General features: G+C 36.9%; 1 protein-coding gene across 1 annotated transcript; it reads left to right on the top strand.

The window, feature by feature from the left end:
• The first annotated feature begins 3,252 nt into the window (after positions 1-3,252).
• LOC132154891 (PAX-interacting protein 1-like) lies at positions 3,253-26,122 on the top strand. The gene is made up of 21 exons (XM_059563614.1): positions 3,253-3,463; positions 4,063-4,197; positions 4,304-4,347; positions 4,511-4,574; positions 4,690-4,800; positions 10,885-11,523; positions 11,778-12,630; positions 13,786-13,880; positions 15,552-15,644; positions 15,824-15,961; positions 16,342-16,463; positions 16,852-17,036; positions 17,153-17,196; positions 17,328-17,395; positions 18,449-18,551; positions 18,882-19,050; positions 21,081-21,181; positions 21,382-21,516; positions 22,044-22,119; positions 22,284-22,343; positions 25,821-26,122. Exons 1-21 carry the CDS (start codon positions 3,383-3,385, stop codon positions 25,835-25,837), a joined length of 3,333 nt encoding a protein of 1,110 aa, XP_059419597.1. The 5' UTR covers positions 3,253-3,382; the 3' UTR covers positions 25,838-26,122.
• The last annotated feature ends 823 nt before the right edge of the window (positions 26,123-26,945 follow it).

Below are 26,945 nucleotides of genomic sequence, written 5' to 3' on the forward strand. Positions count from 1 at the left end.
GGAAAAACAAGTAGTGGATGATATATGCCTGATGTATGTAAAACATAAAAATATTCAGAACACCTTCAGCTTGAATGTGCATACACAATAAACGAATCAATTATTTTCAATATCAATGATCAATGGTCTAAATCAAACATCAGCTCCAAGTGTCAATCTGTTCTTTTAGACAGTATTTTAGAAATGAAATGCACGTGTGGGAAATAAACCACATAATAAACCACTTAATTTCCTTTAATCAAATATGAGATATTCAACAGACTGTATAATTTGCTCTCACGTAGCTGATGTTCTCATCTTTGAAACATTATTTTAATGACAGTTAAAACAGTGCCACGTCGGAGGGCTCATCCTAATCACACTGTCTCTTCTTCTTATTCTTCGCAGCGGATCCCTTCAAACATAAGGTGACAAGGGTTCATTTCAGACCTGCTCAGTAACACAAGGCTCCTTCAAATTGTGTCAGGCAAGTGCTTGTAAACCACGCAGAAAACATAAAATGTTTTGTGTTGTATGCATATATAAAATGCCAAACCTATACAGCACTTTATTAGTTCTCACTCAGTGGGTTTTGAATTTGTGCCTGTACCGGTGGTTTTGGACTTGATGACACCTATTGCTGTTAAACCATGATGTTTGTTTTGCTATTTTTTTGCTTCATGCAATATACATCTATATAATACATTCCTGGATTCAATGCCAATGAATTCTTGTGCATTGTTGGAGGTTCATACTGGTAAGTGGTCTGGCTGATGCACTGTAGTGTGATCAGACTTCCGTGAGTTCTCTTCCCCACAGTCACTGTGCGTTGGATAGAGGCATATTTCCTTGATCTGTGACATGGAAGCTGCTGGTCGTCACAGTTTGTTTAATCAGTCTAGCAGAGACTGGTTGTTGTTTGGACATTTTATATCTACACTCTTACTCATTCTGTCTGAACTGTCTAGTGGACTGCGCACATGCTGATCCATAGAGGTGACCTCAGGTCAGTTGGGACACATTTTCCCATTAGAATGACCCATTAGCTAAAGCATCAGCCATGAGACAAAGAAAATAATATTGTTGTTGTTATCAGGATATTATTAATTCAATTGCAAGATGAGGCTGGTCATGTGATCTCAATATGGCAGCGAAACGTGGAGTTGACATGCAGAATAAAACAGCTTTATCTGCGATTCTATATTTTAATGATATTTCTCAAAAGTGCTGTTCATTTAAAAAATAATAATAATTTGCAACATGAATGCATCTCTACACTTAAAATCCATCTTCAAAGTAGCTACATCAAAATGTAGGCTACAGAAGTGTCTACTGAACTGGTCTGTGAAGGCAGTTTATTGTGCATTGATATGCTAAGCATCAGCTGTCACTTGTCAAGCTGCCCTACAATTAACATATGCAGAAACGATGTAAGTGTATGCGTATCAGAGAGAGAGAGAGAGAGAGAGAGAGAGAGAGAGAATTCTGCACATTGCGCGACTCACATATAACAGTTTTTTGAATGTAGGCTAATTCGCAAAACTGGTTATCGTGCACACACAGTCACACAAGAAAATTATGGGTGACAATTAGTTGCACAAGGTGAGCAAAGTTAGTTATGATTCGCAATATAATTTGTTAATAAAAATTAACTTAGCGTACTAATGAATTGGAAAGACCATTACTTTCACGTGACATTCACATTAGCCTACTTTATTATTTCAACGAATACAGCATAACTAAATGGCACACATTTACGCGCATACAAATTCACGGCACCTCACCACAGCACAGCTGGATATTGGTTTTCTTCCATTACCACTTACCTTTAGGCAAGAACACTTTTGCTGTAGCGAAGGCAGTATCAGCACATTCGGTAGAAAACAATGTCCTGAGCACACGCTGTCCGTCAGTGTGTGTTTCTCTGAGAGGAGTGACCGCGCTGCGCTACTGCAGCTTCTCTAGTATCCACCTCGGCGCAGACCACATGGATAGGTTAAGAGTTACCATATCACATCCCAGTGAGAGAGACAACTGTACTGAGCTGTGTGTTACAGTTAGACGGGTATTTTGTATTATTATTGTTGCTTTCTGCAGTTTTTGCACAGGAGAAATTATATTCTCTGAGGCACCTAGCCTATTTTAACGTGAAAGGCAAACAAACACGCATACAGAGAAGCTACTGTATATTAGTAAGGACAACTAATAAATGCTTAATTGAGCTTCATGATATTCTTCCGCTACACATAACCCATGCACACCCTCACCTGTTGACATTAGATTTATTCTACAGCAAATTTTGTGGATTTTCCAGCATATATATATATATATATATATATATATGGCTCTCCAAAACAAAGCCACACATGCACAGACAAAAAGATAGGGAATAAACAAACAAACAAAATCAGAAAACCTTATTAGCTGGTTGTATTATTGGTATTGGACCTAATGAAACATGACTGGGAGCAGAAAAAAAGACAAATAAATCCTGTCTTTGCAAATGCTGATTTACTGTAACCTTATTTATTTACACATTATAGAAATATAGCTTAAGAAAATGTTCTTTAAATACCAACAACGTCCCCTATTTATAAACGTCTTATCCATGAAGATGTCTTCTCTGGCCTGTCCCCATGCAGCTAGCCTGTGCATAATGAAATGAAAGGTCGAGGTTATTTAATTATGTTTATTTATTTTACATTTTCATGTACATAATTTTATGTAGCTTTAAGTCTCACTAGGTTGTCACTGTCAACCGTGTTACATCATATTAGTCTTATTAATAGCTCTTTAATTTTTTTTACCTTTACCCAAAATGTAACTAAATCTATATATGATAAAAAATTAGTTATTTCAAGTTAAAAACAAACTACAGCGAAATGTAGAACTCTGTAGCCAAATCACAGACCCGTCAGAAGAATTCAAATTCAAAGGTAAACTGCCTTCTAATTAAAATGTGTTGGTTATAAAGAAGAAACAGTCACAATACAGACAGAAGTGTTTCATATTTGGCGCTTTAATTTATGTAAATAAGCGCGTAAAAGATGACGCGTCGCCCACAAACGTGACATATTGCACAAATATAGGGGTGTACTGAAATAAGCATTATATTTCGTTTAATAAAACTACATAATATATATACAAAAACGATCTGGAAAAACAATAAAAAAACGTTTGTGGTAATACAAATTATAATGTTATTCTTGTATTTTATATATTTAGCAGACGTAATTGCGTAAAGATATTGATCTCCCCCCACGGAAGACATGTAAGTGCCCGGAGCCCGCCGAATCCTCTTTGGCGCTTCTGTACTATTTTCCTGTGAGGTCGGTTCTACGCTAATCTGACAGCCACATAATGCTTACTTTCTGCTGTAAAATTAATTAAACCTGTAGAAACAATGTCGGAAGACGACTTAAAAGTACCGGAAGAGCTTTTCAAGGACGTGAAGTTCTATGTGGTGGGAGACATTGATCAGAAGGTAACCTTTCATTTAACAGTAAGAGGCTATTCATTTAGCTTTTTGGCTAATAGTGGATGTCTGGTGTTAGCATGAAGGCTAACCTACAGCATCTCATAACATGGTGAAACTAGGGGATACCTATAGACACATTGTATTGAATATTATTCTTTAATAAAATCGGCTTTATTATGTCTGGTGCCTTTATCTGCTGTTAGCGAAAGTCCTTTCTTCAATATGTTAACGTTAGCCATTCTCAGTGACAACAATGCGACACTTCTCACGTTGGACTCAGCTTTGAGTTGTGTTAGGGATTTATTTGCGACTGTGGGAATGATCCTGTGTGTAAACAGTTTTTGTTAAGGGTAACTTGTATCTTAAATAGGAATTCGAACAAACGAAAAAAACGTTAGCATATGTAGCCCTCCTTTATGTGTTTATCATATTGTCTTTATTATGGATGGATTCTCATTTGACTTATTATGTTTACATTACATTCTTGAGTGATTTTTTTATACAGTTCCTGCTACATCAATTAAAATACGGTTTAAAAACAGATACGGTTTAATTTTAAAAATTGATTGTTATTTGACTGAAATGTTGTTGACATTTGCTGATAGGTTGTACAACTTCTGAAAGCTGGGAAAGGAAAAGAAGTGTCTTACAATGCCCTAGCAACCCACATTATAGCAGAAGATGGGGACAATCCAGAGGTTGGGGAATCCAGAGAGGTCTTTGACTTGCCTGTTGTGAAGGTAAAAACACATGTTTGAAAGACATTTACTGTTGGCAACCGTTTTGGCTGATCTCCTGCCTGTATTAGATGTGATCACTTACTGTCACTAATGCTTTCTGTTTTAGCCGAGCTGGGTGATCCTGTCTGTCAAATGTGGAGACCTGCTGCCGTATCCTTTCATGATTAATGGGTTTGAAAGTCTACAGTTGTGTTGTTGTTTTTGCACACGACATGTCACACATCAACTTAATGCAACTTTGCAAATGTTGACTAATTAAAGATGAATAGCATACTATTTAGATGTTAATTTATCTTGACTGGTAATCAATCAGAGTTACAGGATTTTCCCCAGAGTCAGGACAAGTGTTCTTTGGTGTTACAGCTTGTCTGCCACATGTAAGTTTCTCCTGCATATTCTGACAGTTCATTCAAATCTACATCTTGTCAACTGTCATTTTCAGGCCGCATGGATTGATTTGAGTATTTACCAGTCTTGTTATTTTTATTATAGCTGTCAGACGATCTCAACACACTTTGGGCCTTTATTACATTCTATGGAGGTGACTGTCAGCTCCACTTTAACAAGAAGTGCACACATCTGGTTGTGCCTGAACCGAAAGGGGTAAGCGCATGTCTTTAGTCTTATAATGAAATGTTTATTAATGGTAGTTAGATGTCAGTCTAAAATTTAGGCTATTGTGTTTTTATTAATTTTGAATGCATAGTGCACCATAAGACAATGTGCATCAGTACAATGTCTTATGGTCCACTTTCTCTCCAAAGTAAAGTGGGGGAGGTGTGTGAGTTCCAGCTGCTCAGTTAAATTGTACGACTAATAGAGTGCGTTTAACAGCTGCTGTCTGGAAGACTCTAGGTTTACGTCCGTGGGTTGTTTGCTATTGGATCAATTGAGGGATGGAATTGGATTGCTGGTCTTGTTTTATTGGCTCTGTTTTTGAGGTCTCAGTGCTGTATTCAAAAACGGGTCCGTTTTATACCCACCATCTTAACCATCTAGGTTTTCAAAGCCTGCCTTTTATAGACTACCCTTAGTAACCAAACAAATGTCATTGGTATTATCTTGTAAGCACGCTGAAACTAGGGATGGGCGTTTTCCGCAAAATATCACATTCTAATATTTGAGAGCACAAAAAAACGAATATTCGTCGATTTAAATTGTTTAATAAGACGTTATTTTTCAGCAACACTTATTGTTTCCGTCATTTTTGAACAAGCTTATACATAATTAGCTTGAACATTACGCTACATCGTGTTTTGTAGCTGAAAACCTTTAACAATGCGTGCAAACCAACAAAAAAGTACAGATTAAAAGCAAAAAAAAAAAAAGTGAACAAAGAAAAAACGTAAATAAAGCAGCCTGCGGTATTTAGGCTATTGTACAGAAAGTAGCCTACATTTAACTTGGAAACTTTTAAACTGTCAGCAAATCTTTTTTTTTTTTTTACATGTTCTTGTTAAGGAACACAGGCATGTCAACATGGTAAAGTCGGCTTCTTAGTCTGTTAACAATAAGGACGGCTGCGAAGAAAACGCGTTCTGACGGCACAGACGTTGCCGGGACACACAAATAACGGTGTGCTAAGAGACTAAGTTTTGTGAAGCGCTTCGTGTTTTGTTTCACCACTGAATGTGATCCTCATCTGGTGGAATACATGGCTCCAGCAAGAACTGTTCCCACTCGTCTCGGCTGGACTCTCTGTAATCGTCGCTGAAGAACTGGCTCAGCCTTTTCCGACAAGCCGGATCCTCTTCATCGTCGGTGGTGGCGGCTGCATCCGCACCACTCTGATAATGAAGATGCTCTGATAATGTTCAAAAAGTTTTTTTTTTTCTTCTCTTATGTTTTCGTCGAGGAACCTGAGATGTTTGTGCCGAGGGTCTAGGGCATACACGAGAAGAAGACCCTGCATTCTCCAAGTTAGCGGTGTTTATTCGTTGCTTGAGATATGCCGCAACAATGTTCTTGAATTCGTTCTTTTTCTGTGATTCTCCACCGCATATTTGAATCATTGTAAAAGACCGCAGTTCTTATTCACTCCTTAATTATTTTTGCTTACAGACATCTTCAAATATGCAGTAGAGAATCACAGAAAGTGACCAAATTAGGTTTTATTGTGGAATATAGTGAAATTTGAATATCATTTTTATTTATCGAATAATTACAGCAGAACGTATATTCTAATTTTCGACTATCCATGCACAGCCCTAGATGAAACCTTTCTGATTTAACTATTTATATTGAGTAAATCCTGTGTACTTTGACAAATTTAATGGAAACATATAACCACTGCAGTGATCAGTGATAAAGTTGTGGATTTTTCAGTATGAATTAATGTATCTGTCAAGCACAAAATATTTTATCACTGTCATGTTGTAACATAAGGCTGTATGTTTTCTGATACAATTATGTTAGTAATTAAAATTATTATTATTTTTAATAATAGTAATAATAAAAATAATAAAAAAAAAAGCTCCAGGTTTTTTTTTTTTTTTGTAGGCATGCACAATTTGGTAAAAAGTTTTTATAGCTTTATGATTATATGATAATAGTAAAAATAAAATAGTATTAATATTAAACAAAATGTGGAATATTACTATTTTATTATTTAACTGTAAAATAAAATTTAACATATAATAAAAGAAAATATTATATATATATATATATATACATGTATTTTTTTTTTTTTTACAGTACAGCAGTTTTTTTTTTTTTTTAATAAATTATATATTTTTTAATTTATATTTATGAAGCCCTTAAAGCTTCACTTTTGTTGACAACAGTCAAATTTGAGAAGATGGTTGGCATATCCCCCCCCCCCCAAATTAGGGCTGCACGATGTGTCGTTTAAGCATTGATATCGTGATGTACGAATCCACGATAGTCACATCGCAGGATGTGCGATGTAGGCTGTCGTAGTTGATCCGTTATTCATTAACTGTACGGGCCAGCTGCTCCCCGGCCCTTGACGAATGTGATTCGCGGATTAATTGCACAGCTTAACCATCTTTAACAGGGCAGAGAGCGTGAGAGAGAGCGTGAGAGAGAGCATGAGAGAGAGCGTGAGAGAGAGCGTGAGAGAGAGCGAGAGAGAGAGAGAGAGAGAGAGGCCGCACGCTCACCGTCTTCAAACAACACGAGAGCTGTCTTGCTCTCTCTCCCTCGTGCATATTAATCAATTGACACGATCGTGTCGATGTTTAAATCGTTTAAAATGAGAATGTAAGTGTGCTCACCCCATTTTTGTTTGTAAGAAAAAATTAGATTAGATTTCATATCACAATATATATCGCAGAAAAATAAAATATCGCAATGTCTTTTTTTCCCAATATCGTGCAGCCCTACCCCAAATGCATATTATAAGCAACCCAATCTTGCTGCACATGTATAAATTATTTAAACTAGAGAAGCATTTACTGTGACCCACAGCACATTAGGGGTGGGCGATATGGAAAAATTTTATATCACAATCTTTTTTATAAATATCACGATTCATGATTTTATCACAATTCTTTGTCATGTTGGTTTTACTATTTTGCAAGTTGTCTGAGTTTAACAGCCAAACTAATTTCCTATTATAAAGACAAAGCCTTTCAAGTTAACAAAAAAGAAAAGAATGGCAGATATTTAGTCCAAAGATAAAAATCTTTGTTCTTATTTTTTAATAACAAAGATAAAAGAATGACAAAGATAACCACGACCATATAATATACAAATAAAACAAACAGTGCTTTATTTTTCAGGTACAATAGGTGTATTAACCCTTTCGAATCGATTAACGTGGATACGCGTTTTGAGTCATTTTCTCCTGATAACCCCGAAATGAACTTAAATTACACTTTCAGTTTTAATCGTACAGATAAGAGCAATACATCAATCGAATCTGTAAAGGGTCTACTTTTTTTTGGATACAGACATAATAACAACAAAACTTTGTGCACTTACAAAATAAAGATAACAAACAAGGTGCGCTGTCTGCAGCCTTTGTCTGCGCTGATCTTTATTTACAAACACGTCATTAAAATGAACTGTAACTCCGTGAATACTCAACGAAAATACATGAGAGAGATATCTATAGAAAGCTTGACATGTCTATTTTTAAACTAAACAAGTGCTGCCGAAAACAGATATTCTGTGATAAAGTAATCCATATGAAAACAAGGCGATGTCTGTTTTTCAAGTCTCCCTTCATTATATCTAATGTGACCACGCCCCCGCGCTGAACGCGCTATTCAGATTCAAACTGAAGCGCGCAGCTTGAATTGGCCCATAACAGAAGAAAAAGCAGTCAGACTGTACTTCAAGTTTTTATTTTACTGTTTGCTTCGCGATGAGAGGAATAAGACATAATTCACCCCAAAAAGATGTGATGTGGTTGAGGATTTGAGAAATGGATTTCCTCAGAAAAAAAAGAATGAAGCACTTTATTCAGCAGAGATCATAAACATGAGTAAGTCTCTTTTTATTTATTTATATACTTGTACTAGTTTTCACATAATGTGTAAACATTTTACTAGTTAGACTTTTTCCAAATACTTTTTCCAAACTATAATTCCTGACTAAATGTATAGTAATCAAGTGAAACATTATGAAGTTTCAATAACAATATACAATACTATACCATTCAAAAGCTTGATGTAAATAATATAAATGTAACAAATAGATAACTGTAACAAATGTAAAAACAGTGCTTTTCTTTCAATTTATTCCCCCTAAAAACCCAGAAAAATATTCTCAGCTCTTTTCAACATTAATAATAATGATGATAATAATAACAATAAATGTTTTTTTGTAGAAAATAAGATTGTTAAAAGGATTTCTGAAGGATTGTGTGACTGGAGTAAGGATGCCAAACAATTTGTTTGAAAGTCAGCTTTGATTGTTTCTAATAAACTGTTTAACTGCTCCCCCAAGTGGATATTAAATTATGTTGTGGAATAATTAAATATATTCTAAATAAACTACAAACATAAAATTATATAGATTTATTTTGTCTTCACATTCTTTCTTGTAACTCCTCACTCTCAGTGGCATAGATGACTGAATGGCTCATTATGCAGCTCATTATGCGGCCCTTTGTCTTCTCAGGTGTAAATCACAATGATATTCATGGTAGTTGACGCCTACTCGCATATGACTTTTACCAACAAAAAGTGTCTTAGAAAATTTAAATCAATATATTGTTTTCTGTGAGTGAGTAAACAAGATGATTTTCACATAATTTAGAAAGAAAAAATCTAGGCTACAAGCTCCAGTTCTCAAAAATCCCGGGAACCATTGTTCTTTATGTGTTTTTTTGCCTTATTCAAGAGTTTTAACATTTTTAGTTTTTCACTAACCACGCATAATATTTTTTTTCTCAAAAACACAATCATGTACATACATGCATTTCACATATTATTACAGCCCAGTTTGTGCTGATTACAGTGAGATTAGACTTTACCCATTTAGATATTTATAAGAAACTGAAAAAAGCACAAATGTCAGGGCATGACAAAACTTCTCCAGGCCCCAAAAATACCCTTAGACTCCAGAGGGTTAAGCAGGAGCATTCAAGAAATGTAATGCAAAATATTTTTTAACAAATATTAAAATAAAATATTATATGAAATGATTCCTAAAGCAACTGTATTACATTTCTTCAGTCAAGAGCAGTGAGTGATTTTTTCCCTCTTTGTTTTGTTGTTTTATTAACGTTAAATAGTTCACCCAAAAATACAAATTCTGTCAGCTATCTGTAAATTCTGTAATATTGTTTTATATTTATACCACCATTTACTCACTCAAAAGTGGTTTTGAACCTGAATGAGTTTTTTTTTCTTCTGAAATAAATGCGTTTTTGAGGAACGTGGAAAACCAAACAGTTGCTGGTCCACAGTGACTTCCACAGTATTTTTTGTTACTATCAAATTCAATGTGGACCAGCAACTGTTTGGTTACCCACATTCTTCAAAATATCTTCTTTTGTGTATAGCACAAGAAAGAAATTAATACAGCTTTTGGACAATGTGACAGTGACTAAATAATGACAGAAATAAAATTTTAGGGTGATCCATCCCTTCACAGCAATGACAGTAGGCTGCATGTTTAATAGGCCTACTGTCCCTTTTAGACCTGCACACATCTGATATACAAGCACGTATAAGTTTTTCTCTAAACTGATTACTTAATTTTAGACATAACCAACTGAGTCTACATGTAATCCTTGTGTGTTTTAACCGTATTAGCGCAAAAGAAAACTTCGTTCAATAATCAGGTGCTGTTTGATAGGTTTTAGTGCGTACGCTTCAAGTGTATGCAGCGCTCAGAAAAAGCACAGGTCAGACCAGCCCGCGAATGAAAAGCACATGCAGATAACGAGAGAGTAACTCTACCGCTCAGTTAACACTGCTGTGAATGCATGTGGCGTTGTACAGTATATGATGGAGGCGTCAGAGCTGCAGCTTATAGAGTGTGCACTGTAGCACGATACTACGATATTTCTTCAAAAGCAGATAGTGGAGACATTTTTATCATCCACGTTCAAAAATCGTTATATCGCACACCCCTACAAGCACACATATTTATTTAAATAAATTGCCTCCTTTGTGATTTGATAATCTCACTTGGCCATATTGCAATTTTTTTTTTTTTTTTTTTTAGATTCGTGTAATTAGTTTCTCATTTGGGTTTTTCTGTCTTTTGCAGGCCAAGTATGAATGTGCTTTGCGGCATAGCAACATTAAGGTAGTAACTCCAGAATGGATTTTGGACTCTGTAAAAGAAAAGAACAGGAAGGATGAGACTCTGTATCACCCACATCTTACAGTATATGAGGCACCAGAAGAGGAAGGCAGCGAGTATGAAAATGAAAGGAGCTCACATTCTGAAGGCAGCTACGGTGACAGATGCTCACCCAACAGCCGACGGTCCAGCCCTACATCATCCCGCGATGTTTCCCCGGTAGACAGGCGTAGTCGTTCACCCTCATCAAAACATGAGCGCAAGTCAGAGTTGATGTTTGATGACTCTGATGACTCGTCTCCTGAGAAGGAGGACTGCAATCTGAACTGGACCCCAGCTGAGGTGCCACAGTCTGGCCCCGCCAAGCGTCGAATACAGCCTGGCAAAGAAACAGGTTTGATCAATCTCTGTGCCAATGTCCCACCTGTACCTGGAGGCTTTGGACAGCCAGATGCTCGACTGGTCAGCGCAGGTGGAGGTGTGCCTATAGGGGTGGAGAGATCAGATGTCATGGGTGGATGGAATCCAGCTGCTCGGACTCTGAGGAACATTACTAACAACACAGACAAGCAACAGGCTTCACGAACCTCCAATGTGACACATGTAAGGGGTTTGATTTTGTTTTAAACTTATATAGAGGTAGAAATTCTCCTCGATTTATCATGGTTTTTATCATGGTCAAAGTTTTTGAAGTCTTATTCAATGAATCAAAAAAACAAACAGTAAAAAACAATAATATCGTGAAATATTACTGATTAAAATAATTTTTTTTCTGTTTTAATATATTTTAAAATGTAGTTTATTCCTGTGATGGTAAAGCTGGATTATTTATTTGTTTATTAATTCTTTAATTCCAGATCCTTCAGAGTATTTCACCCTCCTCTAAAGGTGTGGTGGAGCACCTGGGAAATCAAGGCCAGTCTGGTGTTCCCCACCAGCTTCTGTATAATTCAGTTAAGACCCCGCAACAACTACCACCCGAAGCACAGCAGCAGATAATGCAGCAGCAACAGTTACATCAGCTACCACAACAGCAACAACAGCACCCGCAGCAGATGGCACAACAGCATCCTATGATGCTGCCACAGGTGATGCAGATGCACCACCATCAGCAGCAGCAGCAACCACAACAGCAGCAGCAGCAGCCGCAACCACAGCCACAGCCGCAGCCACAGCTACAGCAAGGCTTCCCTCAAATGCCTCAGCAGTCTCATCAGTTCTTACAGCAACAGATGCATCAGCAGATGTATGCACAACAGCAGCAGCAGCAGCAGCAACAACAACAACAGCACACATTCCCACAGCAGCAAATTCGACCACAGCAGCTCCCGAGGCCACCACTTCAGCAGCAGCATGCATTGCAGCAACAGTTGCAGCAGTTACAACAGCAGCATAGGCTCCAGTTACAGTTACAACAACAACAACAGCAGCAACAACAACAACAACAACAGCAGCAGCAGCAAAACCAGCAGCAGATGCACCAACAGCATTTGCAGCAGCAACAACATTTCTTACAACAGCAACTCCAACAGCAGCACATGCAACAGCTGCAACAACAGCAGCAAATGCAACAGCAGAATCTGCAGAACCAGCAGTCTCTGCAACATCAGAGCCAGTCGGTTACTCCACATCAAACCCAGACCATTCTGCAACCTCCAGTGACGCCTGTGCAGCTGCACCAACTGTTTGGGCATGAGCCAGGCCAAGACAGTAAGTGCAGTGGTTGCTGCTTTGCGATAACACACAGGCGCGCACAATATAAAAAGTTTGTCTTTGTTATTGAGATGTATCTAGAGTCTTATGAAATTTCAGCTAACTGAAACAGTGATTTCCAATGAATGGACTGACTCACAAGTAGGGCTGTTTGATAAAACGATAATGATAATTATCACAATATGACTTTCCTTGATAAAACTATAACAAGAGTTTGAATCATCTTTGATGTAATGTTTATTTGCCATAAGTGGGATGAAACGGCACTACTCATTTGAATCACACCACACAGACCATTTATCCGCTCAGTTTAAAGTTCAAACGACAGTGCTGCGTGAGCTTGCTAGACAAGATGTGTTTACTCTCTAATAATTGACGATATGCACCATTACTTCCTGGATTTAGATGAGCCAGCTCAGTCATTTCCGCTCAACTGTACTGTGCAGTAAAGGGAGCGGCCTTTGCTCGGTTTCTCTACATATTTCATTCAAAATTTTGAGAAAAGCTTAGTTTGTCTAAGATGACCAAACTTCCACCATTTCAGGAATGATAAACACGGATTAAAAATTTATGCGAGAGAATCCGTTAAATCATGCCGCGCGTCATTGCTATGATTGACATATGATTGAGTGGCAAAAAAATTAGTCATCTAACGAGCTGATTCAGATTAACAAAACTACAACAGCAACAAGTCTGTGTTGGATAAAACTTAATGTAGTTTTTTAATTAAATCTTAACATTTAAAAATATTCAATGCATTATTTATTTGTTATAACTTATTTACTATATAGGTATTTAAATATTTCAGCATTATAGGCTGTTGCCTGGTCTTCATGATTTGAAATAATATCACTCATTAAAACATGCAGAACCTAAGACATTTTTTGAGATATTTATTTTGTTAAAGAAAAATAAATGAAAAAAAAGAAAAGGAAAAAGAAAAAAAGTGAAAAGAATTAAAAAATGTGAATAACTTTCACCTAGGAGCAAAAATCTGCCTTTTAAACTTGAAAGAAATAAAGTTTAGAAATTTATCGTGATAATTATCGATATCAACTGTTATGAAAAATTTTATCATGATGATTGTTTTAGCCATATTGCCCAACCCTACTTACAAGATGCCAGGGGAATTAACATAATTATTTTTTTCAGTCCCTGAAGAGGGATTCCTGGTTGGCTGTATCTTTGCAATTGCTGACTATCCAGAACAGATGACTGATAAACAGTTACTGGCCACATGGAAAAGGGTAAGTGACTCCACCGCACCTCAGCTAATACTGAATCAGAAACTCCAAAATATAGTTTTTTTTCCCACACTTATACTTTTTAAATTTAGGTCCAGTGTTCAGAAGACAGTTTGGAGCAGTGGTTCTCATCCAGGGCCTCAAGATTACTTAAAATAAGCAAAACAACTAAATATCAAGATATAAAAAAATGTATTTAATAGAAAATGTGAATTTTTAGTTACTTTTTTTAGGGGTGTGCACGGATAGTCGAATATTCGTTCTGCTCTAATTATTCGATAAATAAAAATGATATTCGAATTTCGCTATATTTTTGCTTATCATAAAATGTTTTTTAAAAAAGTCCACAATAAAACCTACAGTAATTGGTCACTTTCTTTGATTCTCTTTGGCATATTTGAAGATGTATGCAAGCAAAAAATAATTAATGAATAAGAACTGCGGTCTTCTACAGTACTTCAAATATGCAGTGGAGAATCACAGAAAGTGACCGAATTCAAGAACATTGTTGCGGCATATCTCAAGCAACGAATAAACACCGCTAACTTGGAGAATGCAGTGAAAACTCCTCTTCTCACGTCCGCCCTACACCCTCGGCACAAACATCTCAGGTTTCTCGATGAAAACATGAGAGAAGTAAGGAAAAAAACCTTTTTTGAACATTATCAGAACATTTTCCTTGATGCGAGTGGTGCGGATGCAGCCGCCGCCACCAACGATGAAGAGGAAGCAATGCCCACTCGTCGGAAAAGGCTGAGCCAGTTCTTCAGCGATGATTACAGAGAGTCCAGCCGAGACGAGTGGGAACAGTTCTTGCTGGAGCCATGTATTCCATGTATTCCACCAGATGAGGATCCCATTCAGTGGTGAAGCGAAAACACAAAGCGCTTCACAAAACTTATTCGCTTAGCACACCGTTATTTGTGTGTCCCGGCAACGTCTGTGCCGTCAGATCGCGTTTTCTTCGCAGCCACCCTTATTGTTAACAGACTAAGGAGCCGACTTTCCCCCAATCATGTTTACATGCCCGTGTTTCTTAACAAGAACATGTAAAACAATAGAAAGAAAAAAGAAAAAAAGATTTGCTGACAGTTTCAAAGTTAAGTATAAGCTACATTCTGTACAAAAGCCTAATTGCTGCAGGTTGCTTTACGTTTTTTCTTTGTTCACTTTTTTTTTTTGCTTTTAATCTGTACTTTTGTTTGTTTGCACGCATTGTTAAAGGTTTTCATCTACAAAACACAATGTGTAATGTTCAAGCTTATTGTGTGTAAGCTTGTTCAAAAATGACGGAAACAATGAATGTTGCTGAAAAATAAAGTCTGACTCATTAAACTTAATTTAAATTAACGAATATTCGAATATTCGTTTTTTGTGAGCTCAAATATTCGAATGCGATATTTGCGGAAAACGCCCATCCCTACTTTTTTCTTTCCTTAGAAGTACCAGGATTTCCATTGTCTTAAAAAAGTATATATGAGCTAAACTAATTTTAACATTTTAGACCTGGAAAACTCCTGAGGTCTAGTTAGACCTGACTAACACATTATGAAATAGTATGTTAGAATATCAGTTCTGAAAAGTGCATCTCTGAAATCCAGCTCTCACTTCAATGTCCCTTTAGATTTCTTTTCCTGACAGAATGCTAATAAGACATTGTTATTTTGCACACAGATCATTCAGGCAAATGGAGGAGCTGTGGACTCTGCTCTCAGCCGCTGTACTCATTTACTTTGTGAGAGTCAAGGCAGCAATATCTATGTCCAGGTAAACATAAAATCTTGTTTTGAAAAGAAGCTTGCATTATACATTATCCTTGCTTTCTGTTAAACTGAATAGTGTTAAATTGGTGGGAAAATGTCCTGAATGTTATGTCCTTTTTTTTTAGGCTGCTCTGTTGTGACATTTACTAATGATCTGTTATTAAACTCTTTTTTCTTTGCCAGGCTTTGAGAGAGGGAAAGCGTTGTGTGACGGCTCACTGGCTCAACACTGTTCTCAAGAAGAAGAGGATGGCCCCCCCCCACAGGACCCTTCATCTTCCCTTCAGCTTCCCTCCAGGGGCCAAGCCCTGCTCGCAGCATGTAAGAACCAGTCCTTTCTGTTCACTGGCTGTGTTCAGTAGTAGACATGATTTTTAAATAATCCTAACATTTTATTATTATTTAATAATAGTGATTACCTGATTTTAAATAATCACAACATTTTAAATAATAATACTTAAGTATTATTGATAATGATAATACAATTTTTATCTGGGACATGAATGTTCACATTAGTGTTTGAAATATAGTCCTTGATATTGAATCAATAGAAAAACAGAATCAAATTCATTCTGCAAATACCCAATACCCAGCCCTATGTCAAACATGTGCTGTTATCCAGTTTATCATACATTTGAGCTGTGCTGTACATGACCTTTAGTTTCATTTTTGTATTTTGTATTTGGTTTTTGTTGTAACAGATCATTTCTGTGACTGGATTCGTGGACAGTGATCGTGATGATTTGAAGCTCATGGCCTATCTAGCAGGAGCCCGATACACAGGCTATCTGTGTCGTAGCAACACTGTACTCATCTGTAAAGAGTAAGAACCAATGCAGTCTCCAGTTGTTGCTGTCTTTCAACTGGTTGTTCACTTCTGGAGGCTTTTTTCCTTCCAGAAATTGTTAAAGTTTACTAAAGTTAGTAAATCTAGAGTTTTTTTTTCTCACTATTACAGTTCATAGAAGTGTAGTAAACTGAACATTTGCAGTGCATATGTGGATTTGTTTTTCTTTCAGTGATAAATATCATAAGTTTTTATTTAAAAAAAAAAATTCTCAATTCCCTTTTAAGGCAGTTAGAACAGTTTTTTTTCTTTAAAAAAATGAGCAAATATATTAAAAACAACAAATTACGGTAATTTTTTCTTATATTTCTGTAAGTTCAGTCTTATTATTTATATGCAATGCCCCCTCTATCAATGCCATCAGACCGAGTGGGCTGAAATACGAGAAGGCAAAGGAGTGGAGGATCCCATGTGTGAACGCCCAATGGCTGTGTGACATCCTACTGGGGAACTTTGAAGCTCTGCGGCAAATCCAGCACAGCAGATACTCCCAGTTCAATTTGCCTGAACCACTGGCACCTAACCCTCATTTTGTGCACAATCTTCTGAGTAAGCTTTATTTCAAACTTCAGCAATGTCATTTTAAGTTATAACGATGCTATAGCTGCCAGATTTCCAAGCTATCAAGGAGGTAGAACATAACATGCTCAAATTTTTGGGGTCAGGTGCTTGGCGTATTCCTGTGAAGATCTCTTCGGAGGCGTTGGCGGTGAGTGGGCTCTCACACAGGCACTCTCTGATTGCTTGCTCTCTTGTTTGTGCATCTTGAGTCTTGCAGTGAAAGTCCTCAGTGGATAGAGGTGTATCACAGTCATCTTTTTTTGATTTCGCTTCATACAGAGCTTACGTCTGCAGCTAAAACAGAAACAGCCTGATGTCGGCTCGCAACCACCCAACAAGAGGCCCAAGTGAGTTCAAACCGTTAAAGATTGTTGGAACTATAATTAGAGCTGTATGGTAGAATCCAGGTTGTGCTATTTCCAGATCCAGTTCTTCCAAAAATGTTCTGCTTTATCTCTCAATGTCTAAATTATAATTGAGTTTTGATGTGACTGCTAAGTGCATTCATATGAGTGCATTCATACAGCCAAGCATGCACAAAAACACATGCAAGCTAAAAAGATTCATCTTTATCCAGTGTCTGCTCTATTTTCTCTCCAGGAGTTATGATTGATAAAAATTCAGTAACACTTAAGTTTAGGTAGCAATTTTCACTATTAATTAGTTGCTCATTAGCATGCATGTAACTAGCATACTGTATATAAAGCACATATTAGTGCCTTATTCTGCACTACCATATTTTAGATCCCTTAATCATACACCACACCTAAACTGAACAACTACCTTATAAACAATTGATACAGCAGCAAATTAATAGTTAATAAAAGTTAATTAACAGTGAAAATTGGTCCCAAACTAAAGTGTGACCAATAATTCATTATACTAACTTGTTTAAACTAGAATTGCAGGTAACTCTTGAACCTTTCTCACAAGTGCTCATCAGCTCTGTACAGGACTCATGTCTTGTACTTTATTGTTTTGTTTTCGTTGTTCTGTCATTTCTTTTTCGTTTGTGAGACTAATAATTATTAACCTTTATGTATTAACCTATATTGAACCAGGCAAGTCACTTATGAACAAGTTCTTATTTTAATTTTCAACAGTAGCCTGGCAGGAGAATTAAAATCTCCTGGAGGACATACAAACATACATTGCCATATACAAAAAACCCCCCAAAAAACAAAAAAGTGTAAAATATTGAACGCAGAGCTGAACCTGTATGTGCATGCTGTGGTGATGGTAATGACATTTGCTTCATGCATATACAACTTTGGGCTTAAGTAGGTGATAAAAAGGATAAAAAATAAAATATTAACAGTGTTAGTAAGTACAATAAATAAAAACAAATTAAACTTTCCGGGCTGAATGCTGAACAAATAACATTCTCTTTTCTTTTGCAGGTTAGAAGAGTTGCCAACACCTACTAAAAAGCTTCCTCCCGAGTCCACACCTTACGTGCTTTTCACAGGCTTCGAACCTCTGCAGGCTCAGCAGTGCATAAAGGTAACTAAACACATACACACTTTTTGTAAGCTGCAGAGGCAAATGTACTGACACTGATCAAGTTTTAAGAAGTACCATAAAATGTCTCTAGTCACATTGTGTCTAGCTGGCAGCTCTCAAGGCTGCTGGAAATCTCTGAAAATGAACATGTTTGTAAAATGGTCATGAGCTCATTTCCTCTGAACTGTTCAAGAGCACAGAGAAATATATTGCTCCACTCAGATGCGCTTCAGTAAGTAACCCTCATGGTGTTCTGCTCGCCCTCCCCTGGATCCTTTTATCCTCTCTTTAATCATCTTTCTCCCTCTCTTTCCTCCTCCTCGTCTCCAGAAATTGTATGATCTTGGAGGGGAAGTGGCTGACAGCGCTCAGAAGTGCACTCATCTGGTTGCTAACAAAGTGACAAGAACTGTGAAGTTCCTCACTGCTGTATCTGTAGTCAAGCACATAGTCACTACAGAATGGCTGGAGGAAAGCTGGAAAAGCCAGAAATTTGTGGGTGAGTCTGTGTGAAATCTTATTTATATTTCAATCGATTTTTACTGATGCGTGAATGCTCTGAGGAGCCTTGCTTCATATTCCAGTAAGAAATGTTTTGTGATTAAAAAATTAAATATTAATGTTCTGTAATGAAAAATGGATTGGAATATAGTTGGTTCTTGAGTTTCCATTGAAATGGACAAGCAATCTCAACCCAGCTCCAATTTGGGTGTTAATTCTCAAACCTATTTGGAATGTGCTGATGTGGAAATTTTCATCGGTACTGCCAATTTTTGGACACCAGAAGCAAGCTCACACTTGTCACAAGAAGACCAACCTGTCACCCTGAAATATTTTAGGTTTGTTTAAAATATTTCAAATAGTTTAAAATGATATTGAATATTTCAAAACTGGTTTGAAATCTGATCACTTGTCAGGGTTGAGCACTGTCCCAGTGAGCAAGAAAACAGCAAACAACATAGAATGAAATAGCGAGAAAGCAAAAGAGGTAGGGGTGTGTGAAATCTCGATATTTTCTGGAATTTTGTTGAAAACTATAATTAGAAGTGCTGTCAATCGATAAAATAATAATAACAACAATAGTCACAATTTTTTTTTCTGAAATTAATTGATTAATCCCACCTAACATTAAAGTTTTTAAATATACTTCTATTGCAATAATTTTACATTGACTCTTCAAATTAATGTAGAAACATATGAATACTACTGATGTCACTGTGAATTCCCCCCCCCCCCCCGAATATTTAAACATCGACTAGCCATTCATTCAAATGGCTGATTGATTCAGTAATGAAATACTGTTGTGTGTTTCTCAGAGATTCAAAAGTTTTGCTGTGGCTTTGTTATTGAACTATTTTTGTTGTCAAAATACAGCAGAAACAAAAACTGTTGTGTCTAAAATATCAATCACTTAATTTTAAAAGGATAGTTCACCCCAAAATTACAATTACCCCATGATTTACTCACCTTCAGGTCAAGTGTATGTAACTTTCTTCTTTCAGACGAATGGAGTGTATATAATATAAATTTAGGAACTCTAAATGTGCTCTTGGAGTAGTCTAACCTACATTTGTAGAGTGGATGCATGCACTAGAGGTCTTCACGGGTCCAAAAATTCGTGCCCGAACCCGAAAGAGACCCGTAATGTACTATACCGAACCGACCCGGACCTGTCTAATATTTCAAAAGCTGTACCCGGACCCTTGTAGATCCGAGAAATGCCTACCTGGACCCGACCCGGACCCGTATATTATTTGAAAGCTGGACCCGAACCCGTTGGGAAGACACAGACCCGACTGTGCGCTCTGCTTCTAACGGCAGAGAGAGAGAGATCGCAGTTTTTTTTTTTTTGCTCAGTCTGTTCTTTTCCTAATTTTACAAGTTGCAAGTTACAAAAAACACAAGCAGTGTCTGATCACGGCCAGGTGTTCTCCGAGTCCGATGACTCCGATCGCATGGGTATTACACACAATGTTAAACAGACCCGGGACCCGAAGTAATAGATTAGGACCCGACCCGGACCCGGCTGATCATTTAAAATATAGTCCCGGGTCGACGGGTCTCGGGTGCACTGTGAAGACCTCTGGCATGCACTCTTTGGGTTCGCACACCTCTTGTAAGAGGAGAAAGTGGATGATATTTTATATTTCCATTCTGTGCAAATTGGTGTAAAAAATTTCTATTTTTTATTTTAAACACTAATTTATTCCAGATGTTCAAAATTCCGGAAAGAATTTTGAATCATCAACCTTATAGTTTATTTGGCATAAGCTTTAAGGCATAAGGTTTAGAATGTTGCAACTAATTTACAACCAATGGGGCAAAATAGGGCATGATCTGCTTCTAGTAATGTTTCAATCACACCATTGGCTGCAATTTAAAAACTGTTTGGTTGCCAACATTTTCCAGCATTTTCTGCAAGATGTTCTGCAGAAGAAAGTGGTAAAGTATCCCTTTAAGAACATTATATCAGTAGATACAGCTGTATTGCACACTCCTAATTTGATTTGTTTGTCTTTTTGTTTGCAGATGAGAAGAGATACATGCTGCGAGATGCAGAGGCAGAGGTGCTGTTCTGTTTCAGTCTGGAGGAGTCACTGAAGAGAGCTCATGCGGCTCCACTCTTCAAGGTTAGGAGCTTTGGGATATTTAGTGTCCATCCACTCTTATCACTTTCCCACTCTGGTGTGTGTACTTTGACTCAAACAGACTTGTTTATGTGACTGCGCAGAACAATAGGCCAAACAACTATGTGTCTCTGCACTGACATGTGGCCTAATTGGATATCACAGGGAAGTATGTGTTCAGTTGTCTCATGCTTCTTTTGCAGGGGAAGTATTTCTATATAACTCCAGGAATCTGTCCGAGCCTCAGCACAATGAAAGTTATAGTGGAGAGTGCCGGAGGGAAAGTGCTGTCCAAGCAGCCCTCCTACCGCAAGATCATGGAGCACAAGCAAAACAAGGTACCCTAATCAGATCCCCAATATAGAGGCATGTGGGGCTGCTGTATTGGTGAGGATGCTGTGCCAGACTCGACTCGCTCACTTAATGAACATCTATTTACAGCCAACACAGCTGCTCTTTGGATTTTGTGCTCTTTTTGTTTTGTTTGAGTCACAATGTAAATTCAAAGTACCATTTAAGGGGAGTTATGTTAGATAAACTAGGATGCATTACACTTTTTTTATTGCCAGGACATGTAGTTTACATAATATAATACTTAATACACACTATAGTTCAAGCTTTCAAAGGCAGTAAAATTGTGCTTTTGAAAAATCACTGCTCTTCGGCGAGGACACATTAAATTGATCAAAATAAAAAAAAAACAATTGTGCTAAGTTGTTATTATAAGGTGTTACCAAATGCTCTTTGACACATTTGTCATTAACTATGGCCTGAGCATGCTTTGAAGTCCATGTGAGACCTGATCTAAAATTGTGTTTGTCTGTGTAATAGGAGCTGACACTTGAGTTATCCCTGTTTGTTTTAGAATTTACCCGAGATCATTTTAATAACCTGTGAAAATGACTCCCACCTGTGTCGAGAGTACTTCCTGAAGAACATCGGTAAGAGGGCATGTCCTTCAAGCCCAGTTTCCACCTCAACATTTACATTTCTCACTGTATAATACTGTATATAGCCACTGTAGTAGGAAAATGTAGCATGTTCACATATTTCAACCAGCCATCAGTCAAGCACAATCAAATGATTTTTTGATGATTTATTTCAGATGTTTACACTGCTGAGCTCATCTTGACGGGGGTGTTGACTCAGACCTTGGATTATGAATCATATCCTTTTAAAATGCATGCAAGATATAATAGACACATAAAAATAATTTCTGAATCAGCTTCTGAGTGACATCAGTGATGTCAGACTTATAATGAAGCAAGAACTGTTTTATGTAATTAAGCTTTGTTAAACTCATCATTACTGATGTTCATATGACAGCAAGTGACACATTTTTAGCTTTTTTGTAATAAACAGGGTTTCCAAGCTTCTTGAAAGTACTTGCATATCAGACACATGGATTCAAGGCCTGGAAAGTACTTGAAAACAAATATAAGTCCTTGAAAGTGTTGAATTAAATTAAATTTGAGATGGGGTAGCGTGAGAAAAAAACTTGTGAGCTGATGTGCAGCCCTCCATGAACCTATGGAGAAGCAGTGCATTTGCGACTGAAAACTACTGCGTGCAAATGAAAAAAAAATATATATTTAGGAGCACCAGTGCGACTGACCGGATCAGCATATTTGTATTTGCGCTCAGGGGAGCTTCAAAGGTTTCTTATTTATTTACAACGTGTGCTGAGTCTGAAATCTCACGAATCCTCTCATTATAGGAAACAAAGTATTGACAGGTTGTAAATAAGAGATTCATTATGCATTGTAGGGAGCTTCGTCGATTATAATGGAACTTTGTGAGATCGCGATGAGTGAGTGACAGCTTTTAATAATTATTAAGGGAGTTTGCAAATGAGATATTGATTTAATACAACAGTTCATTAAAATAGAAATGAATATTAAGTGACTTGCATTGTCTGACTACAAAACTTGCCTGAGTTCGCTCTATTTTATAAACAAAAATAGTTTCAAACAAAGTCACAGCTGAGCCACTGTGCATCTCCGAGAAAACACATGCATTTTTAAACAAATCCGAATCAATTACCCATTCATAAAGCCATTCACTTGCTTCATTCCTTAATTAATTAGTTATTCGAATGAATCAATTGAATGAATGATTCAGTGATAAACTCAAACGCCACATACTGGCAGTTTTGCTTTCATTTTTAAAGGATCTTTTTATAGGGCTGGACGATTAATCGAAAAGTAATCGAAACCGAAATTTAGAACCTCTAACCAACCTAATTTTCCCATGTCGGTTATTTCGGTTATTTCCTGTTAATACTTCCCCCTTAAAAGCGTGTGTAGCCACATGATTCTACCAGTCTGTGGCATAAAAGCAAAACACAGAGGTGAACGCCGGTTCAACACATAGTGATGGCGCGCGAGCGGTGAGCCTTGAGTCTTCACTAAACTTTGTCAGTTGTATTTGTTTTATGGTTTGGACGTTCAAGCGATTAGACGATCGGATGTGTATTATTATATCGAGCTACCATGTTCGCGCAGCTGCATTGTGGCACGAAAACTCATAGCTGTGAAGATTGCGCGCACAGAGGAACGCAGTTGTCAGCGCTGTCCTGTGATTTATCACTAAAGTATCTTAATATAGCATATTTTTCTACTTTTGAAGGAACTAGGCTATTTACAAACCCCAGCTTCACAATAATATAGAGACGGTATGACTAATTCACACACGCAATCACTCGTACTGGTACTGTTTACCTTTAATCTTTATCTCTTACACCGAGCAATAATATGTAAGAAATGTTACGAACATAGATAAAATAACTGCTGATAGTGAGCTATGATCGTTCTTTCAATAGGAAAAAATATCCCACCTTTAATAGTCGATCTCAACCGTCTGGCTGAGGCCAGTCTAAAAAGATGCTCAGGACAGTTGACAGAACGCTGCTGCGTGTCGACACGAAAGCGTATCATTTTCACGTGTTAAGCCTTGCCACTTGCAAATGTAACCATTCAAAAGACTTTAAAAGACAAAAAAACTTTAAAGCATTCAAACACAAGACGCGGAAAAGCTGAACTGAGTAGCTGGTTCGTGTCTCACAGACAGTAACACTGAACCGACCTCTCGTTTGCAAAGTTCTCCTTTAAGTTCCTCCTGCACCTCAACGAACAAAACCAAATCGCAGTTTAAACAAACAGAAAAGGATGTGTAAGAGCCCACTTCATCACCGCGGTCTTCTGGTGTTCAGGGCTCACGCAGAGAGAGGCGTCTCAAAACACTTGAACACCGAATTTGTCTGTTTTTGCTCTTGTGAAAATACATAAAAAATATGTGAAAATACCCATCTTGGATAGTATGTTCGAAAAAACTGTCAGTTATGTCTTAAGTTAAAGTAAACAGTTGAGAAAAAAATTGTATGTGTATTATATTGGATGCATTCATTGTGTCTTAAAGTGACCGCGCCTAATAGGGTTTGGGCATGTTGATGAACAAATAAACAGAACGAACATACAAATGAAACACTTTCAAACAGGGCCCACTGGTACAACCTGAACCGGGGCCCCGCAATCCCCAACTATGGCCCTGTTTACAGTACAAACCTTGTAAGTGAACTATGAGGGCAAAAAACAAAACAGAAACAAAATAATCGCTCATTAATCGTAATCGAGGTAAAGTGTTCAATTAATCGAGGTTTTGACTTTAGGCCATAATCGTCCAGCCCTAATCTTTTGTTATTTTTATTAATTTAATATTTCTGTATTCAACATTTTATATTTAAACCATTAACCTCAACATGAATTTATGAATTTAATTGCACTCATGCCACCTGAGTCTCATTAAACGTCTGAAAATACACCTACAAGCCACTTTTGTGTTTTTTCTGTATCACCTCTGTAGTGCAAATTAGTTTTTTAATACTGATTTCATTTGATTGGTAACTTATTCTACTTGATTTTATTCTGTTGTTTTAATTAGAAGTTTGAAAAAGCTTATAAATGTTTGAATTTGACTAAAGATTACATGTAATAAAGTTAGAAAAATGCCATTACAAAGGTGTAAAAACTAAATTCCCTGTAAATCACTTTAAGGAGTCAACTATAATCTCGTATTTGGAAGGCTAATATTTGATCTGAAAGTTTGATTATTGATTAGAAGGGCCTCCTGAAATTTTGAACTGTTTTTAACATTTTTAAAAGTAAACATAGAGCCCTGTTTAACCAATTTTTAATAATTTAAAAATTGAGAAATTCTCTCAAATTGAAATCTTTTACAAGAATTACAGCAAAAAAAGTTATATTTATTTTTATCAATATTTAAGAAATTGTATTTGAATATTACCATGAACTTCATTGACTTCAGTGGATTTAAATTCCTTTGAACACAACTGCTAAAAATGGTCTAAATTTATGAAACCTAAATGTTCAAAACCTCATCACTCTGAAATTTTTACTGTAAATGATATGTGTAAGTGAAATGTTAAGTGCTGTAAGAGGTCTGTCATAATGCTACATATGCTGTGGTGTGAATTTGATAGGTGCTTGATCTAAAATAAATGGTGCTTGAAAAAAAAAGTCCTTGAATCCTGTGTTCATGAAAGAGTGGGAACCCTGAATAAATTTGAATGTAATTATTGATTTATGTATGCATGTTTGTTTTGTTATGCTCCTTAACAATCTCACATATAAATTCACATGATGTCCATGTAAGAACATGAATAATATATGACTGCTGGTGCCCTGTTCTGGATCAACGCTAAAGGTTACTTATTAAATTTTAATGTACAGTCATGTTATATTTCAATGTTTGTATTTTATTACTTGATTTAATTATTTGTTACCAGTTTTGTAAACAAAGTAACAGTGAATCTACATAAATTACTGTTATTTGTAATAATTGTTTTAAATGAAGGCAAAGCTATGTTTTTACTATGATAAATGTTTTCCCCTTTTATGGTTTTGGAATAAAAATCTGAAATTTGATAGTGATTTAAGTAACGAATCTGTCAGTATATCTGTCTGAATTGATTCTTACATTTACACACATTTCTAAACTCTCCTTGAAATGTATTGAACATATTTATAAATGTCAGGTCTGGAAGAAAAAAAATAAAAGACACATCTTTTATTCTGTCTAAACCCCCCACAAATCTCCCAGGTTTGCCAGGTCACAAAACACATTGACTCTCAATCATGTCGTCTCACCGATGCTTTCAGGAGTACACAGGGTACTACTCTGTTCTCATTGAGGCGTTCTCTTAAAAGCATTATTCTTGATAGACAAAATTCAATTAAATGCTAATGAAGTGTTAGAGTACTTACCGGTGGAAGGCAATTGTGTGCTGTCAGACAGTTCGCCCGGGGTGATCCCATGGCTCCTGAGTTGGGTTGTGGAGTGGAGCTGGCATTAATGCCTTCTAAAATGGGATAAATTAAAACTTCCCCAGCCAAGGTCATGTGCCAGAAATGCAACAGGGGAAACAATAGGTGGTTTGTTCAGAGCTTGAGATCGCCCACTCAAGTGTTAAAATATAGATTGATGCACCCTAAAAGTGCTTTTACATTGCTTCTGTTTTGGAGTCTAACATACTGCATCAGAGAATGCTTACAACTGAATAATCCTGTGCAAACTGTACTACATAGCTTCATACACAAGTCCACTGAGGTGGTTCTTTGTGCTGCTACAGAAACCTTGAAACTTGTTGTGGAATCCTTGTATCCATCTTTCTTTTTCAACACATTCATCGTTTATGGTTAAATGGTGACAAAATGTGTTTCAATCTTTGGTTATCTGGTTGTTACAGTAA

This window comes from Carassius carassius, chromosome 12 (assembly GCF_963082965.1).
Source record: "Carassius carassius chromosome 12, fCarCar2.1, whole genome shotgun sequence".
Taxonomy (NCBI): Eukaryota; Metazoa; Chordata; class Actinopteri; order Cypriniformes; family Cyprinidae; genus Carassius; species Carassius carassius.